Raw genomic sequence first — 16713 nt, forward strand, 5'->3', positions numbered from 1 at the left:
CCTGGATCTCGCCCAGCAAGAATGAGATCCAGATCACAACTGGAGATTCCGTAGAATATTGCAAGACTTTTTGAGCGGGCAAATCTCCCGAGAGGCCACTCGCGAGATTTAAACGGCCTCATCCCAACACTAACGGGATGAGACTGACTGGATAGGGTGGGAGTAAATGACTCAGTGACAGAGGGAGGGAGTGACTGAATGAGTGTATGGAGAGGAGTGTGAGAGACTGAATGAGTGTATGGAGGGTGTGAATGCGTCTGTCTTACACCCAGTCTCAGGTTTCTCACTTGCTCTCACACCACCACGTATTCCATTCTTCTCGGGCCTCCCTGTCTCGAGAGACAATGGGTGTAGGCCAATGGGTTCACTGATTGGTTTGGCAGTGTCTGCCTCTCTCTTTGTGGTCTCCTCAAGTCTTGCCAGCTTGCGTCTCTTCCACACTAACCCATACACAGACACCCACTCACACTCACTCACCCATATATACTGACTCTCACACTCTGGTCAATTTATTGTTCACTAGTTTTTAACTGAACAATTTATGCTATGACTTTTTGCACCGTTTGCTCAGCAATTGTTTCTTTCCTTAAAACCTGAACTTTAAAAAAAAAAATTAAAATGAAACTTTATCGTCTGTATTTTCCCAATCGGCCCCCTTGAGTAAGAAAAATATGCAAATATGTCTCTGCCCCCAGGTGAAAGGTTGTGAAGCTTGCACTAACCTCTTGACTAGGATGGTGTTAACTGGATAAACAGTTTTAAACTTATGCATCAATGGGCTGGACAGTTTTAGCTGGTTAAATTCCAGAATTACCTCTCGTACAGATTTGGCTCATCAGAGTTCCTATGTTTAGTGAGCTTAAGAAAGTAGAATGATCCTTCCAAGGAAAGAGTGGTGCACTTCACATTAGACAAATAGGAACTCTACTTTCAGGAATTCCACAGTTGTTTTAAGTGGAATGCATGTTGTTGAGTTTCCATACTTATTTGATGTCCCAATTAATCAAAAATAAATTGGACACAGGCACTTGAATCCTTTCGAAATAAAGCATATCTGATCTCTCAGAAGTATTACTGAAAAAGCAGCACATTTATTAAAACATTATAAGAAAGCTTTTTGTTAGATATTTGACAAGACAACAGAATTCTTGCAAAGCACAGCATTCTATCAAATATGAAAATCATCATTGTATCTATATTTAGGGGCTTTGTATCTGGGGGCTTTTCACAGTAACTTTATTGCAGTGTTAATATAAGCCTACTTGTGACAATAAAATATTATTATTGTTGTATTTTAAAGCAGTTTATTTGCAAATGAATATGTTGCAAAATTTAAGCACTTTGAATGAAAGTGGGGGAGGAACTACAAAAAGATAGGTCTTGAATTTGAATATTGTCAATTTCAGCTTTGTGGTGTGGCTTTCTTTGACCACTGACCACAGTTATTAGTCAGATAATTAGATTGGAATATTCTAATGACTAAACAGGTTTCCCAGCTGCCTTCTATGTCCTACACATTAGACTAATCAAAGATGCTTAATGAAAAATTGATGGGATTTGGATTCTATCAACCAAATGTGAAGGTTGATGCTTGGGAGCCCAACTGGCCTTGACGTATTCATTCCCAGAATTTTGCAAGTACACTTAGTTTTTAATCACTTCTTTAAAAAAGCTGTTTGAACCAGTTTTTTTGATGGGCCAACTGATGTGTTGGGCATCGGTTTTACTGGTATTACTACAGTATGTGATTGATAGAATATGGAACTTTTTCCTGACCGCAACATATATCTGAGATAACTTGAGGTCTAGTATGCAGACATTGTACTCACATTCTTAACATTTGGATGTTGTCCCACTTTATTCTTTGCAGCACCAGCGCAAATTGTATTTTGCCATGGGCAACGGGGCAAAGAAGGGCATCCGTAATCATTTTATTGGCACTAACCTTTTGAAAACAAACATAATTTCCTTTCTCTGTCCCTCAGATAATATCAAATCTTCGGGTTTTTTTTCAAAGGGAATATTTCTGGGACAAAGGAAGGGACGGCCTTTTTGCTTGTTGGCATTGTTCATTTGCCCTGATGCATCACGCACACTGGCAGCTCATGTGCCCTTTGTACAGTCAACCGCATGCTAATATAACCTTGCATGTGGCACAGCCTTAAAAGAAAATATCAATTTTTGATATGATTGTAACCTCATCACTGCTAGTGCAAACATTACATACATTGTTGCACACTGGATTTTTAATCTAGATTTTTTATTTAATCCTGAAAAATATAACTAATCGGCATAATTCTCAATTACCAAGATATATTTTATTTCTAGTTCCGCTCACATCTGTAGAATTCATAGGTTTTGATGTGAAACTTCACCAGCTACAGAGTCAATATACATTTACAAGAATTGTATTGGTGGTCATGCTTCAGTTTGCCTCATGTGACAAAACCTATCACGGCAGCAGAATGTATTGAGGGGCTATAAAAATTGCATGTCACTCATTGGGATGCAGGTGTAAGAATGGTTGGAGAAACTGCTATGCTTCACATTGCATACAGTAAACTGACAAAATGTTTGTTTAAAGAGAAGAACTTAGGGGTCTTTGATACAGTTGCACCACTTGCAGCTGGTATAAGAACACAACTTTTGTGGGGCGAAGGGAGAATCAGGGTTCACTGTAATAGATATTCTCATTCGCGCTGGCTAATCCTTCTCCGTACCAGTGACAGCAACCATCATCTCGCTCCATGCAGACGCTGTACTTTGCCTGAGATCCAGCTGGAGTTTTCTCAGTTACCAGGTCAGTCCATACACACTGGCTCTTTTCTGGAAGCGAGCAGGGGAGACTGAGGCAGGTCACAACCTGGAGTTCAGAAATATAAGAATGTATTACAAAAGTTATGAAAAGCAATTCAAATTATTGATAGCATATAGATTGTAATACTTGTGTATTTTAAGGTCTAAGGTTGGGTTAATTCAGATATAACTCTTGAGAGTCTGAAACTCTGTTCACTTCGGGTTTACTAATCAGTTCGGTAATTATCCCCAGTACTAAGAAAGACATTAAGAACCAACTGCTATTATGTAGTTCTAATTGTCAGATGCATTGAACTGGTAAACATGAACCATTCCATTCCAGAGATTCAAAATAAATTTGGCATCAAATATTCTAATATGGTGGATGGGTGACACAATGGCACAGTGGTTAGCACTAATGCCTCACAGCGCCAGTGACCTGGGTTTGATTCCAACCTCAGGTGATTGTCTGTGAGGAGTTTGCACATTCTCCCCGTATCAAAGAACAAAGAACAAAGAAAATTACAGCACAGGAACAGGCCCTTTGGCCCTCCCAGCCTGCGCCGATCCAGATCCTTTATCTAAACCTGTCTCCTATTTTCCAAGGTCTACTTCCCTCTGTTGCCCGCCCATTCATATACCTGTCTAGATGCCTCTTAAATGATGCTATCGTGCCCGCCTCTACCACCTCCGCTGTTAAAGCGTTCCAGGCACCCACCACCCTCTGCGTAAAAAACTTTCCACGCACATCTCCCTGAAACTTTCCCCCTCTCACCTTGAAATCGTGACCCTTGTAACTGACACCCCCCACTCTTGGAAAAAGCTTGTTGCTATCCACCCTGTCCATACCTCTCATAATTTTGTATACCTCAATCAGGTCCCCCCTCAACCTCCGTCTTTCCAACGAAAACAATCCTAATCTACTCAACCTTTCTTCATAGCTAGCACCCTCCATACCAGGCAACATCCTGGTGAACCTCCTTTGCACCCTCTCCAAAGCATCCACATCCTTCTGGTAATGTGGCGACCAGAACTGCACGCAGTATTCCAAATGTGGCCGAACCAAAGTCCTATACAACTGTAACATGACCTGCCTACTCTTGTACTCAATACCCCGTCCGATGAAGGCAAGCATGCTGTACGCCTTCTTGACCACTCTATCAACCTGCATTGCCACCTTCAGGGTACAATGGACCTGAACTCCCAGATCTCTCTGTACATCAATTTTCCCCAGGACCCTTCCATTGACCATATAGTCCGCTCTTGAATTTGATCTTCCAAAATGCATCACCTCATATTTGCCTGGATTGAACTCCATCTGCCATTTCTCTGCCCAACTCTCCAATCTATCTATATTTTGTTGTATTCTCTGACAGTCCTCCTCGCTATCTGCAGCTCCACCAATCTTAGTATCATCTGCAAACTTGCTAATCAGACCACCTATACCTTCCTCCAGGTCATTTATGTAGATCACAAACAACAGTGGTCCGATCACGGATCCCTGTGGAACACCACTAGTCACCCTTCTCCATTTTGAGACACTCCCTTCCACCACTACTCTCTGTCTCCCGTTGCCCAGCCAGTTCTTTATCCATCTAGCTAGTACACCCTGAACCCCATACGACTTCACTTTTGCCATCAACCTGCCATGGGAAACCTTATCAAACGCCTTACTAAAGTCCATGTATATGTCATCTACAGCCCTTCCCTCATCAATTAACTTTGTCACTTCCTCAAAGAATTCTATTAGGTTTGTAAGACATGACCTTCCTTGCACAAAACCATGCTGCCTATCACTGATAAGTCTTTTTTCTTCCAGATGTGAATAGATCCTATCCCTCAGTATCTTCTCCAACAGTTTGCCTACCACTGACGTCAAGCTCACAGGCCTGTAATTCCCTGGATTTTCCCTGCTACCCTTCTTAAACAAAGGGACAACATTAGCAATTCTCCAGTCCTCCGGGACCTCACCCGTGCTCAAGGATGCTGCAAAGATATCTGTTAAGCGTGAGTTTCCTCCGCGTGCTCCAGTTTCCTCCCACAGTCCAAAGATGTGCAGGTTAGGTGGATTGCCCATGCTAAATTACCCCTTAGGATGGGGTTGCAGGAATAGAATGGGGAATTGGGCCCAAAAGGGTCAGTGCAGATTCAATGGGCCGAATGGCCTCCTTCTGCACTATAGGGATTCTATGAAGTCTGGTACATTTGCATCTGGCATTGCATCAAAATTGTGGCAGTGCACAACAACTGGCATTAGTTCGAGAGGGGTCAACTCAGCCAGGGTTCCTGTTTCTGATTGTTATCAATGATCCTGCTGGAAGGCATGCATGTAGATGTCAAGTGAGGACACTAAGAGGTGCCACATAATTGCCTCTGTAAAACCTGCCATCAATCGCTGGCTCAGCTCACACAAAGGAGAGCCAAATAGTCACAACTGTGAAGTGTTATCAGCTCTTGGAGCTGTTCCACCCCAACAATAAATGCCATCGCAAGAGGGCAAAATGGAAGTTGAAAAAGTGTATTTGGATTTGGACTTACTTGACAGCTGCAGCCTGTTTCATATTTGTTCCACTTCACGTTTCGTTTTTGCATTGAAGTTAGATCATCCCATGGGACAATCCAATTGCAAAGTCCAATGTGAACTTTTCCCTGAATACCAAGTTGGCCTAAAACAAAAAAAGAATATCCACATATCTATATGTAACATATTAGCTGGCAGAAATTGCAACCTGGCTGTTGCTTGGAGCTACATTAGACAAAGGGTTCAACACAGAATTGGGAACACAATGTTGTAGCCCTCCCTCCCAGAATAAAGTCTAGCAAGGCTATTCAGTGGCAGTGAAACAAAGTTATTATTGTCCTTGGAAGCCTGCCTGCAAGTGTCACACTTGGCACACTCCCACCTCAACACCAGTTAATTACAGGTAGGCCATTATATTCAATGAGTCGTTTACTTAATCCTATCATCCCATGGATCGGAAAAATGAATAGGGTATTGTACAATCTTTATATTTTATTATGTATTCTGAATGGGTACACAGTCACCTTACAACTAAAAAGCAACCAGGGAAACAAAATGATTGATTAAAAACAACAGAACATCCGGAGGAGTTGAGTTTGAAGCAAGGCTCTGAATAAAAGTCCTGAATGTAATCACACATGTTTGAGCAGAACTTTATGGTCATTTAAAAAAATGTTGCAAAAATATTTTGATAAGTGAGATAAAAATGAGTCGAATCTTTGCCATGTTTTATACTCTGTAGTCCCTACTCTAAAAAGCCATGCAGTAAACAGTTTTACCATAAAGATACATTGCTTTTTCCCATGTTACATGCAGTCATTTATTTATGTATAACTGTGGTATTTTGAGGAAATAAATTAGTTGATTTGCCTACTTACAGTGAGTGTGTAAAGCACTGTATAAAAGAACCAATCAAAAACATTCCAAATTGTTTCCACCCCTTTTCCATTATTTCAGTGGGAACTCATTTCTAGAAAGCAGTAGGCTTCTCTCCTTCCTCTCCACCTTCTCCTCCCCTTATCATCTTCCTCCCCTTATCATCTTCCTCACTCTGCTCTCTCCCCTATTCTACCCTTCCTTCACCGCACCCCTTCCTTCAACCCGCCCGTTTCTTTACTCCATCCCTCCCTTTCCCTCTCTGCTTCCCTGCTCCTCCATTACTCTTTGCACTCTCCTGTCATTTTCCATTCACATCCCATCCCTTCCTATCTTTCCTCCTCTCTCCTTCATCCTTGCCCTCACCAGTTGAGCCATTCACTTTCATAACATCTCTGGAGATCTGCCAGTATTTAAGTGAATAAAAACGAAGGCATTTAAATAATGCAACTGTTCCCGTTAAGTTCTTATCTTACCTGTTATGAGGTACTGGACATTGGTCTCAAGCTCTACACCACATGCAGCAGAGCTTGAAGCTGTGTAGACATACTCTACCATTTTCTTCTTTTCAAATCCTTTGTACATCTGGTGAAGGTTTGAACATTAATACTTTTAGTAAAAAAAAGACTACACCATCATAATCAAAAGCTTCACTTAGACAGCCTAGCGTTCTTTCAACAGCAAATTTTGAAAGCTTACAAAACCTTATCATCTTTATAAAAACTATACCCTTTAAATGAATAGATGAATTTTCATATATGAATAGTTACTTGCAAGAACAAACTTCACTGTGGAATTATTGACATTGCCAGGGTGCATGTGGAGAGATATATTGGTAATGTGTTCATGCATTAGAAGGATCTTTGGAGATACATTACTCAAAAATAATTATGTTTAATATTATTCCACATCAGTATTTTTCTCAATAAGACTTAGCTAATCAATTAGATAGATGGCAAGGTGGTACAGTGGTTAACATTGCAGCCTCACAGCGCTAGGATCCATGTTCGATTCTTGCCTTAGGTGACTGTCTGTGTGAAGTTTGCACGTTCTCACCTTGTCTGCGTGGGTTTCCTCTGGGTGCCCTGGTTTCCTCCCACAGTCCAGAGGCATGCAGGTTAAGTGGATTGGCCATATTAAATTGGCCCTTAGCATCCAAAGGTTAGGTGGGGTTACGGGGATAGGGCTGAGTGTGGGCTTAGGTAGGGTGCTCTTTCAGAGGGTTGATGCAGACTCGATGGGCCGAATAGCCTCCTTCTGCATTGTAGGGATTCTATGATGATTATTCTGATCACTTGACAAAAATATCTTCTCAAAATCAAGGGTTATATTTATACTGAAGAGAAATAAGCCTTTAGTAAACTAGAAATCTATTGTGGGAATGTCAAAAAGGTTAGAAAACTTCAAAAGAACTGCTCAAAACTAGCTGTGGCAATTTTGTCAAATGGTTCATTTCCAAACTACACAGAGGTAAAAAAATATATATTGCCTCTCTAATCATTTGAAATTATATTCTAAAGGACCATGATATTGCATTATCATATAGTCATGCTAAAGGCCTAAAGTAAAAAAGACATCTCCTGAAAATCCAAATAGAAACATAAAATTCTAGACATTCATAGTTGGGTCGACCATCATTTAATAGAGGAAAATCGGGTTACGCAATGTCAGAATGTTAACCTCTGTTTTTAAATTATTGACTAACAGACTGTGCATTTCCAATGTTTCTGTTTTTATTTAACATCTAAACGACCAATCTGCTTGCTCAAGTCTTTAACATTTATGTACCTTTTCTTGCGTTACTGCATACTGGACCGTGTCATGTTCCATGTCGTTAGAAGAAACCAACGTTTTACTAGTGACTAATACTCGTATCACTATTAAAAACAAAATGAGAGAGAATGTTATAGTATTAAAATATATGAATACAAAGTAGATGTATTAATATAATTTTGCAATACTAAAGATTTCTATGCTGAGATAGAAACAAGAACTATAGAAACATAGAAGTTGTGTGTATGAGGCGACAACACTTTGAGCCTGTATGAGTCTGTATTCAGTATGATCATAGCTGATCCTCTATCTCAACACCATACTCCCACACTCTCCCCACACCCCTTGAAACTCTCCCTGCCCTTTGAGACAGATATTATTTGAATGAGTGTAAATTGTGAGTGGCGGATTCTCAGCGAGACCTCGGTGTCCTCGTGCATCAGTCGCTGAAAGTAAGCGCGCAGGTACAGCAGGGAATAAAGAAGGCAAATGATATGTTGGCCTTAATAGCGAGAGGATTTAAGTACAGGAGGAAGGATGTTTACTGCAATTGTATGGGGCATTGGTGAGGCCACACCTGGTGTATTGTGTGCAGTTCTGTCCTTATCTAAGGAAGGATGTTCTTGCGATGAAGGGAGTGCAGCAAAGGTTTAGCAGGCTGATTGCTGGGATGGTAGGACTGTCAGATGAAGAGAGATTAAATCGGTTAGGATTATATTCATTAGATTTTAGAAGAGTGAGAGGGGTTTTCATAGACACTTATAACGTTCTAACAGGATTAGACTGGGCAGATTCAGAAAAAATGTTGCCGATGGTGAAGGAGTCCAGAACGAGGGGGTCATAGTTTGAGGATAAGCGGTAAACCTAAGACTGAGATGAGTAGATATTTCTTCACCCAGAGAGTGATGAACCTGTGGAATTCACAGAAAGCAGTTGAGGCCAAAATGTTGTGAAAGAACTAGATATAGCTCTTGGGGCTAAAGGAGTCAAGGGAAATGGAGAGAAGGTGGGATCAGTGTATTGAACTTGATGATCAGTCATGATCATAATGAATGATTATAAACTCATGTCTCATTACATTCACCCCCCACCACCTGGCCTGTGCTTGAGAAATCCTACCAACTGTCCTGGCTTGAGACAATTCACACCTCTTTAACCTGTGATTACCCCTCTCGCCAGTCACACCGTCTGGACCTGTAAAGACTTAATTACCTGCAAAGACTCGCATTCAAAGTATCATCTTGCATCACTGAATTTGTCTATATATATGTTTGTGGAACCCACCTCTTCATTCACCCGATGAAGGAGCTGCACTCCAAAAGCTAGTGATTCAAAACAAACCTGTTGGACTTTAACCTGGTGTTGTAAGACTTCTAACTGTGATCATAATGAATCGCAGAGCAGACTCAAAGGGCCAAATGGCCTCCTCCTAGTTCTATTTTCCATATATGTTTCTATGAAACCTTTAGAGGAGAGAAATCTATCCATTTCCTTCCTTGTCCTTAGATATATTCAGTGACTTGGCTTCCATAACCTTCTATGGTGGAGAATTCCACAGGTTCACCAGTGAAGTGAAGACATTTCTCCTTATTTCAGTGTTAAATGGATTGGATTTGTTTATTGTCACATGTACCAAGGTAGAGTGAAAAGTATTTTTCTGCGAGCAGCTCAACAGATCATTAAGTGCATGAAAAGAAAATGAAATTTAAAAAAAGTAATAGGGCAACACAAGGTACACAATGTAACTACTGTCATGATATGCAGACGTGCACATGATGATATACAGACAGGCAGCTAATGAACACAGAGAACATGACATAACCAATCAGCAGGCAGAACACTTGGGGGTGGTTTCCCACTATAAAAGGCACGAGGCACTCACACTCCGCCTCTTTCCACTGGGGACATCTACAGAGTGAATAAGGTGTATATATCACATAACACTTACAGCATGTGGCTAAGAGCTAGTCTGTTCCAGTCAGAGCAAACACACCTAGGTTAGCAGAGAGTCGAACTCACAGAGAATTGAACTAACTGTGTGACAGGTTCAATAAATCAAATTGAACTAACTTCAAGGTGTGAACTATCTTTCAGTTATAGCTGCATCCAGTTTCAGCCCATGTTATCTCAGTGTGCTTAACACGACAACTACATAACACCAGCATCGGGTGAAGCATACGGGGATGTGGTGTTAATGAGGTCAGTCCATAAGAGGGTAGTTTAGGAGTCTGGTAACAGCGGGGAAGAAGCTGTTTTTGAGTCTGTTCTAGCATGTTCTCAGACTTTTGTACCTCCTGCCTGACAGAAGTTGGAAGAGTGAGTAAGCCGGGTGGGAAGGGTCTTTGATTATTCTGCCCGCTTTCCCACAGGCAGTGGGAGGTGTAGATGGAGTCAATGGATGGGAGGCAGGTTTGTGTGATGGACTGGGCTGTGTTCACGACTCTCTGAAGTTTCTTGCAGTCTTGGGCCAAGCAGTTGCCATACCAGGCTGTGATGCAGCCCGATAGGATGTTTTCTATGGTGCATCTGTAAAAGTTGGTAAGAGTTACTGTGGACATGCTGAATTTCCTTAGTTTCCTAAGGAAGTATAGGCACTGTTGTGCTTTCTTGGTGATAGCGTCAATGTGGGTGGACCAGGACAGATTTTTGCAGATGTGTATTCCTAGGAATTTGAAACTGCTAACCATCTCCACCTCGGTCTCGTTGATGCTGACAGAGGTGTGTACAATACTTTGCTTTCTGAAGTAAATGACCAGCTCTTTAGTTTTGCAAGCATTGATGGATAGATTGTTGTCACTACACCACTCTACTAGGTTCTCAATCTCCCTCCTGTGTTCTGACTCGTTGTTATTTGAGATCCGGCCCACTATGGTCGTATTTTCAGCAGATTTGTAGATGGTGTTGGAACCAAATTTTGCCATACAGTCGCGTGCGTACAAGGGGTATAGTAGGGGGGAAAGTACGCAGCCTTGCGTGGCCCCTGTATTAAAGACTATTGTGGAGCAGGTATTGTTGTTTATTCTTACTGATTGTGGTCTGTGGGTTAGAAAGTCAAGGATCCAGATGCAGAGTGAGGAGCCAAGTCGTAGGTTTTGAAGCTTTGATATGAGCTTGGCTGGGATCATGGTGTTGAAGGCTGAGCTGTAGTCAATAAATAGGAGTCTGATGTAGGGAGTCCTTGTTGTCGAGATGCTCCCTGGGATGAGTGTCGGGCCAGGGAGATGGCGACGGCTGTGGGCCGGTTGCAGCGGTATGCGAATTGCAGTGGATCACGGCGAGTGGGAGTATGTAGGTGATGCGCTTCATGACCAACCTCTCAAAGCACTTCATAACAACTGAAGTCAGGGTCACCGAACGGTAGCCATTGAGGCATTTTGCCTGGTTTTTCTTTGGCACCGGTGTGATGGTGGTCTTCTTGAAGCAGGTGGGGACCTCGGAGCGGAGTAGGGACAGGTTTAAAATGTCCGCAAACACATTTGCCAGCTGGTCCATGCAAGCTTTCACAACCAGGGATCCCGTCCGGACCCATCGCCTTCCGAGCGTTCACTTTCAGGAAAGCCGATCTGACTTCGGAAGCTGTGATGGTGTTATGGGCTGCTGGGGCACTGGACAGCGGATTGTTGGTTTCCTGCTCGATCCGAGCATAGAATGCATTGAGTTCATTGGGGAGGTGTGCGCTGCTGCCGGAGATACTGCTCGGCTTGGCTTTGTAGCCCGTTATGTTGTTTAGGCCTTGCCACAACCGCCGAGAGTCTGTAACGCTAGTCTATGACTCTAGCTTCGTCTGATATTCTCTCTTGGCATCTCAGATGGCTTTGCGGAGGTCGTACCTTGATTTCTTGTATAGGTCAGAGTCGCCTGACTTGAACACCTCAGACCTGTCCTTCAGTAGGGAATCAATCTCGCATTGAGCCACGGTTTCCAGTTGGGGAACATACGTACTGATTAATTTGGCATGCAGTCGTCCACACATTTTCTGATGAAGTCCGTGACGGTGGTGACATACTCATTTAAGTTGGTCGCTGAGTTCTTAAATATGGCCTACCCTATATTTTGAGACCGTGATTCCTTGTTCTAAGCCCACCCCACCACCACCTCCAGCCCTCAGCAAAAAGAAACAACATACCTGCATCCAATCTTTCCAGCCCTGACAGAATTTTACACATTTAATTAGATTCCCGCTCATTCTTCTAATTTTCAGTCAATACAGGCAGCCTCAACCTAATTTCTCCTCATACGACAATCGTGCCATTCCAGGAATCAATCTGTAACAAGTGTACCATTTCTTAGGTAAGGAGATCAAAACTACACATAATACTCCAGATGTGGACTTATCAAGGCCCTGTACAGCTGCAGTCAGACAGATCATTATACTACAATAGTTTTATTCCGATTCAGAGTAAGGTTTTTAGTTCATTCTGGTATGGTTCAAATATCTGGGGCTGGATTCTCCCCAACCCGGCGGGGCGGGGGGTCCCGGCGGTTTGGAGTGGTGTGAACCACTCCGGCGTCGGGCCGCCCCAAAGGTGCGGAATCCTCCGCACATTTAGGGGCCAAGCCCTCACCTTGAAGGGCTAGGCCTGCGCCGGAGTGGTTGCCGTCCCGCCGACTGGCGTGGAAGGCCTTTCGCGCCATGCCAGCTGGGGCCGAAGGGACTTCGCCGGCCAGTGGAAGTCTGCACGTGCACGGGGGCGTCGGTGGCTGCTGACGTCATCCCTGCGCATGTGCAGGGGAGGGGGTCACTTCCGCATCAGGAAAAGAGTGCCACCACGGCAAAGGCCCGCCCGCGGATCAGTGGGCCCCGATTGCAGGCCAGGCCAGTGTGGGGGCACCCAACGGGGCCAGATCGCCCCAGGAACCTGGAGCCCGCCCGCGCTGCCAGTCCCACTGGTAAGGGAGGTGGTTTGATTCATGCCCATCGCGGGCCGGAGAATCACCGGGGGGGGGGGGCGCTGACCGGCGCAGCGCGATTCCCCGCCCCCGCCGGATCTCCGGTGCCGGAGAATTCGGCAGCCGGCGGGGGCGGGATTCACGCTGCACCCCGGTGATTCTTCAACCCAGCGGGGTGTCGGAGAATCCAGCCCCTGATTCTGCTAATGATGAAAGTTTTCCTCATTGGAAGGAATATGATCATATTAATCAGTTATACCAATGGGGCTGAATTCTCCGATTTGAAGATTAAGTGCTGATCCTGGCGTGGAAACACTAGCGTTTTATGACCGGAAAAAAGCCGCAAAAGATGCAAAAATCCTCTGTGTGCTGAGTGGCTAGCAGACACACAGCATAAAGCCCTCGGCTTTAGCTGTTGATACAGCCGGAGAATTTCCGGGTCCGGGGCTGCGCAGCCGCACGGCGGCGGCCTCCAGCGGACACGCCATGCAACATGGCGCCGGCCGCGTGCAGACCCAACCTGCCAAATAATGCCCCACTTTGGCCAGGCTCGCCACCCTTGGACCATCCCCGCCACCAATGCGCCCAGCCCCGCAAAGGCCCGCCCTGCCCGCGGAGCGGTTCCCACCTGACTGTGGCAGCGCTGGACTCAGTTCACAGCCGCCACGCCGGGTTCACAAAAATAAACAGCATGAGTGACCCACGCTGTTGGAAACTCGGCCCATCGGGGGAGGGCCTCAGGTGACGTCTTGAGGCTGTCCATACGAGTACTTTGGAGGGAGCGGAGCATCGCAAAAGCGGCGCCGCCCCCGATTTTGGTGCAAACGAGGATTCTCCAGCCGATCGACGATTGCGGTTTCGGCGACAGAGACAGGATAATCCCGTCCATCTGTCCCATTCCATTTGAACCCAGTTTCTCATTGAGTTAACCTGCAATTGCTCCCATCCATTAAGTCTTATTTAATTCACCAAAGTCATTAAAAATCTAATACAGGTATAGTGTCTCAAATCGGGCTATATGAACACCAAAACCTGAACATTTTTAGGGCTGCCATACATGAATTTCAATTATTATTAGATGATTAAATAACGTCCTGAAAGACATGCCGTTAGGTGAATTGGACACTCTGAATACACACATATGGTTTAAAGTTGAACCAGGATAAATGTATGTTTGCCACATCTTCACTGAAATTCTTAGGCGACAACATTACGGCAATAGGTATCAAACCAGACGAAGACAAAATACAAGCCATCAAAGCAATGCAGAAACCAAAAGATAAAAAAGCTGTCTTACGTTTTCTAGGCTTTGTAAATTTCTTTAGGGAAATTCATCTCAAATCTTTCCTGCAGAACAGCTGCATTTCGTCAGCTAATCAGAAAGAACACTGATTTTGTTTGGAGTCATATTGAAGAATGCCTAGATCTGAACCAACAGTTGATCCAGGCTCAAAGCTTGACATTATTTGACTCGACCAAGCCCATCAGAATTCCGACTGATACCAGTCAGAATGGCATTGGTGCAGTTCTGCTACAACAAGACCATTTCAATAACTGGGTTCCCATAGCCTACGCATCCAGATCCATGACTTTGACTGAAAGCGGGTATGCCCAGATTGAAAAGGAGTGTCTTGGACTTGTGACTGGAATTATGAAATTCCACGATTATGTCTATGGTCCACCAAGATCCATCGTAGAAACTGGCCATCATCCACTTGTCAACATAATCAATAAAAATCTTAATGACATGACACCACGACTACAACGACTTATGATGATGTTGCGCAGATTTGATTTCAATCTTATCTATACTCTCCGTAAAGCATTAGTCATAGCTGACACTGAATAAATCATATAAGTATCCATCACTGATGTTGATGCTCATCTGCAACTTTTCAAAGAATTGCTTCCTGCGTCAGATCTAAAACTTCAACAAATACGTGAAGATACACAGAAAGATGCCACTTTGACCAGAGTAATCAATCACCTGCGGAATGGATGACCAAAAGATCATTGTCCACGATTTCAAAGTATACAGTCAGAACTCACTATCTTAGATGATATTTTGCTTAGACATGACTGCATTGTCATTCCAGACGGCATGAAGTCAGAAATGCTTACTGGACTTCACGAAAGTCATCTAGGCATAGAGAAATGCAAACACAGAGCCAGACAATCGATATATTAGCCAGGTAATAATCGACACATTTCAGACATGATCATGTCATGTTCTACTTGTCAGAAACACCAAACTCCGCAGTGCAAAGAAACATTGCAACAGCATGACATTGTTACATCACTATGGGTGAAAGTAGGTATCAATCTCATTCATTTACTGGGCAGCACGGTAGCATTGTGCATAGCATAATTGCTTCAGAGCTCCAGGGTCCCAGGATTCCGGCTTGGGTCACTGTCTGTGCGGAGTCTGCACATCCTCCCCGTGTGTGCGTGGGTTTCCTCTGGGTGCTACGATTTCCTCCCACAGTCCAAAGATGTGCAGGCTAGGTGGATTGGCCATGATAAATTGCCCTTAGTATCCAAAGTTGCCTTTATTGTTGGCTGGGGTTACTGGGTTATGGGGATAGGGTGGAGGTGTTGACCTTGGGTAAGGTGCTTAGGGTGCTCTTTCCAAGAGCCAGTGCAGACTCGATGTGCTGAATGGCCTCCTTCTGCACTGTAAATTCTATGATAATCTATTTGGCAAGGATTATGTTTTAGTCTTTGACTATTCTTCAAATTTTCCTGAAGTCATGAAATTAAATGATTTTACATCCTCAGCTGTTATCAAAGCATTCTGAGACATATTTGCAAGACATGGTATACTTCATACAACAATGTCAGATAATGGTCCATGTTTCTCTAGCTGTGTATGGAAAGAATTCTCCATGAATTACAATTTCCAGCACATAACATCCAGCCCTCATTTTCCACAATCAAATGAAAAGGTTGAGAAAGTCGTACACATAATTAAACAGTTAATGAGTAAATCCAGAGACTCGCAGTCTGATTACTCACTTATAGGTCATCACCATTAGCATCAGGACTAACGCCAGCCAGATGTTGTTCAACAGGAACATTAGAACAATTCTACCTCAGTTACATGTTCCAGATCCTGATCAATGTAATGCTGTTAAGAAAATTCATCAACAAAGAGAAAAACTACGACAATACTAAAACCTGCATGCAAAGAATCTAAATTTTTTAACCGGTAACGATACTGTCCGATTCAGACTTCCTGAAGGAGGTTGGTCTGACATTGCTCATATTATTAGACAGATCTCTCCAAGATCATTTCTAATAAAAACTTCAGATGATGCTATAATTCGATGAAATCGTCGTGATATTCTTCAAGTTAAAGGTCAAACACAAATTTTCCTGATCTTGATTGAATCACACGGTTTCAAGGCATGTTGGAAAACAACTTCATTCCAATCAATCAACAAGGACATTAAAATTTCCATATCACTGTCAAGTTAAGAAGATCACAGAAAATACAGGACAGAAAAGGCCCTTTGGCCCTTAGAGTCTGTACCGCCGCATGAAAGGCACCTGATTTGCCAATCCTAATCCCATTTGTCAGCACTTGACCCATAGCCTCGAATGTTATATTTGTACATCTACACTTTTTAAATTTCTACCATTTAGGAAATACTTTTCACATCTATTCCTTCTACCAAAATGGACCTCGCATTTTTTCCACATTACATTCCATCTGCCATATTCTTGCCCACTCACTAATAAGTTAAGAAGATCCACAAGACGAAAAAGAAAACCAAATGGGTTAAATTTATGAATTTAACATAAGTCTAATATTTGCTGTACTTTGTAATCACTACATTTTGAATGTAAAATTTTCT

At 43.2% G+C, this 16713-nt stretch overlaps 2 protein-coding genes across 2 annotated transcripts in view; one reads left to right on the top strand and one right to left on the bottom strand.

Moving 5' to 3' along the window:
- The window catches only part of syn2b (synapsin IIb), a 497087-nt gene that overhangs the window by 311408 nt on the left and 168966 nt on the right, over positions 1 to 16713 (top strand).
- The window catches only part of LOC119973965 (metalloproteinase inhibitor 3-like), a 41490-nt gene continuing 25846 nt past the window's right edge, over positions 1070 to 16713 (bottom strand). The window contains exons 2-5 of the mRNA XM_038812668.1: positions 7982 to 8070; positions 6670 to 6778; positions 5335 to 5462; positions 1070 to 2863 (exon numbers count right to left, since the gene is read on the bottom strand). Coding sequence (XP_038668596.1) covers positions 2666 to 2863; positions 5335 to 5462; positions 6670 to 6778; positions 7982 to 8070 — 524 coding nt within the window. The 3' untranslated portion in view covers positions 1070 to 2665. The remainder of the gene's footprint in view (positions 2864 to 5334; positions 5463 to 6669; positions 6779 to 7981; positions 8071 to 16713) is intronic.

Source organism: Scyliorhinus canicula, chromosome 11 (assembly GCF_902713615.1).
Source record: "Scyliorhinus canicula chromosome 11, sScyCan1.1, whole genome shotgun sequence".
Lineage (NCBI taxonomy): Eukaryota > Metazoa > Chordata > Chondrichthyes > Carcharhiniformes > Scyliorhinidae > Scyliorhinus > Scyliorhinus canicula.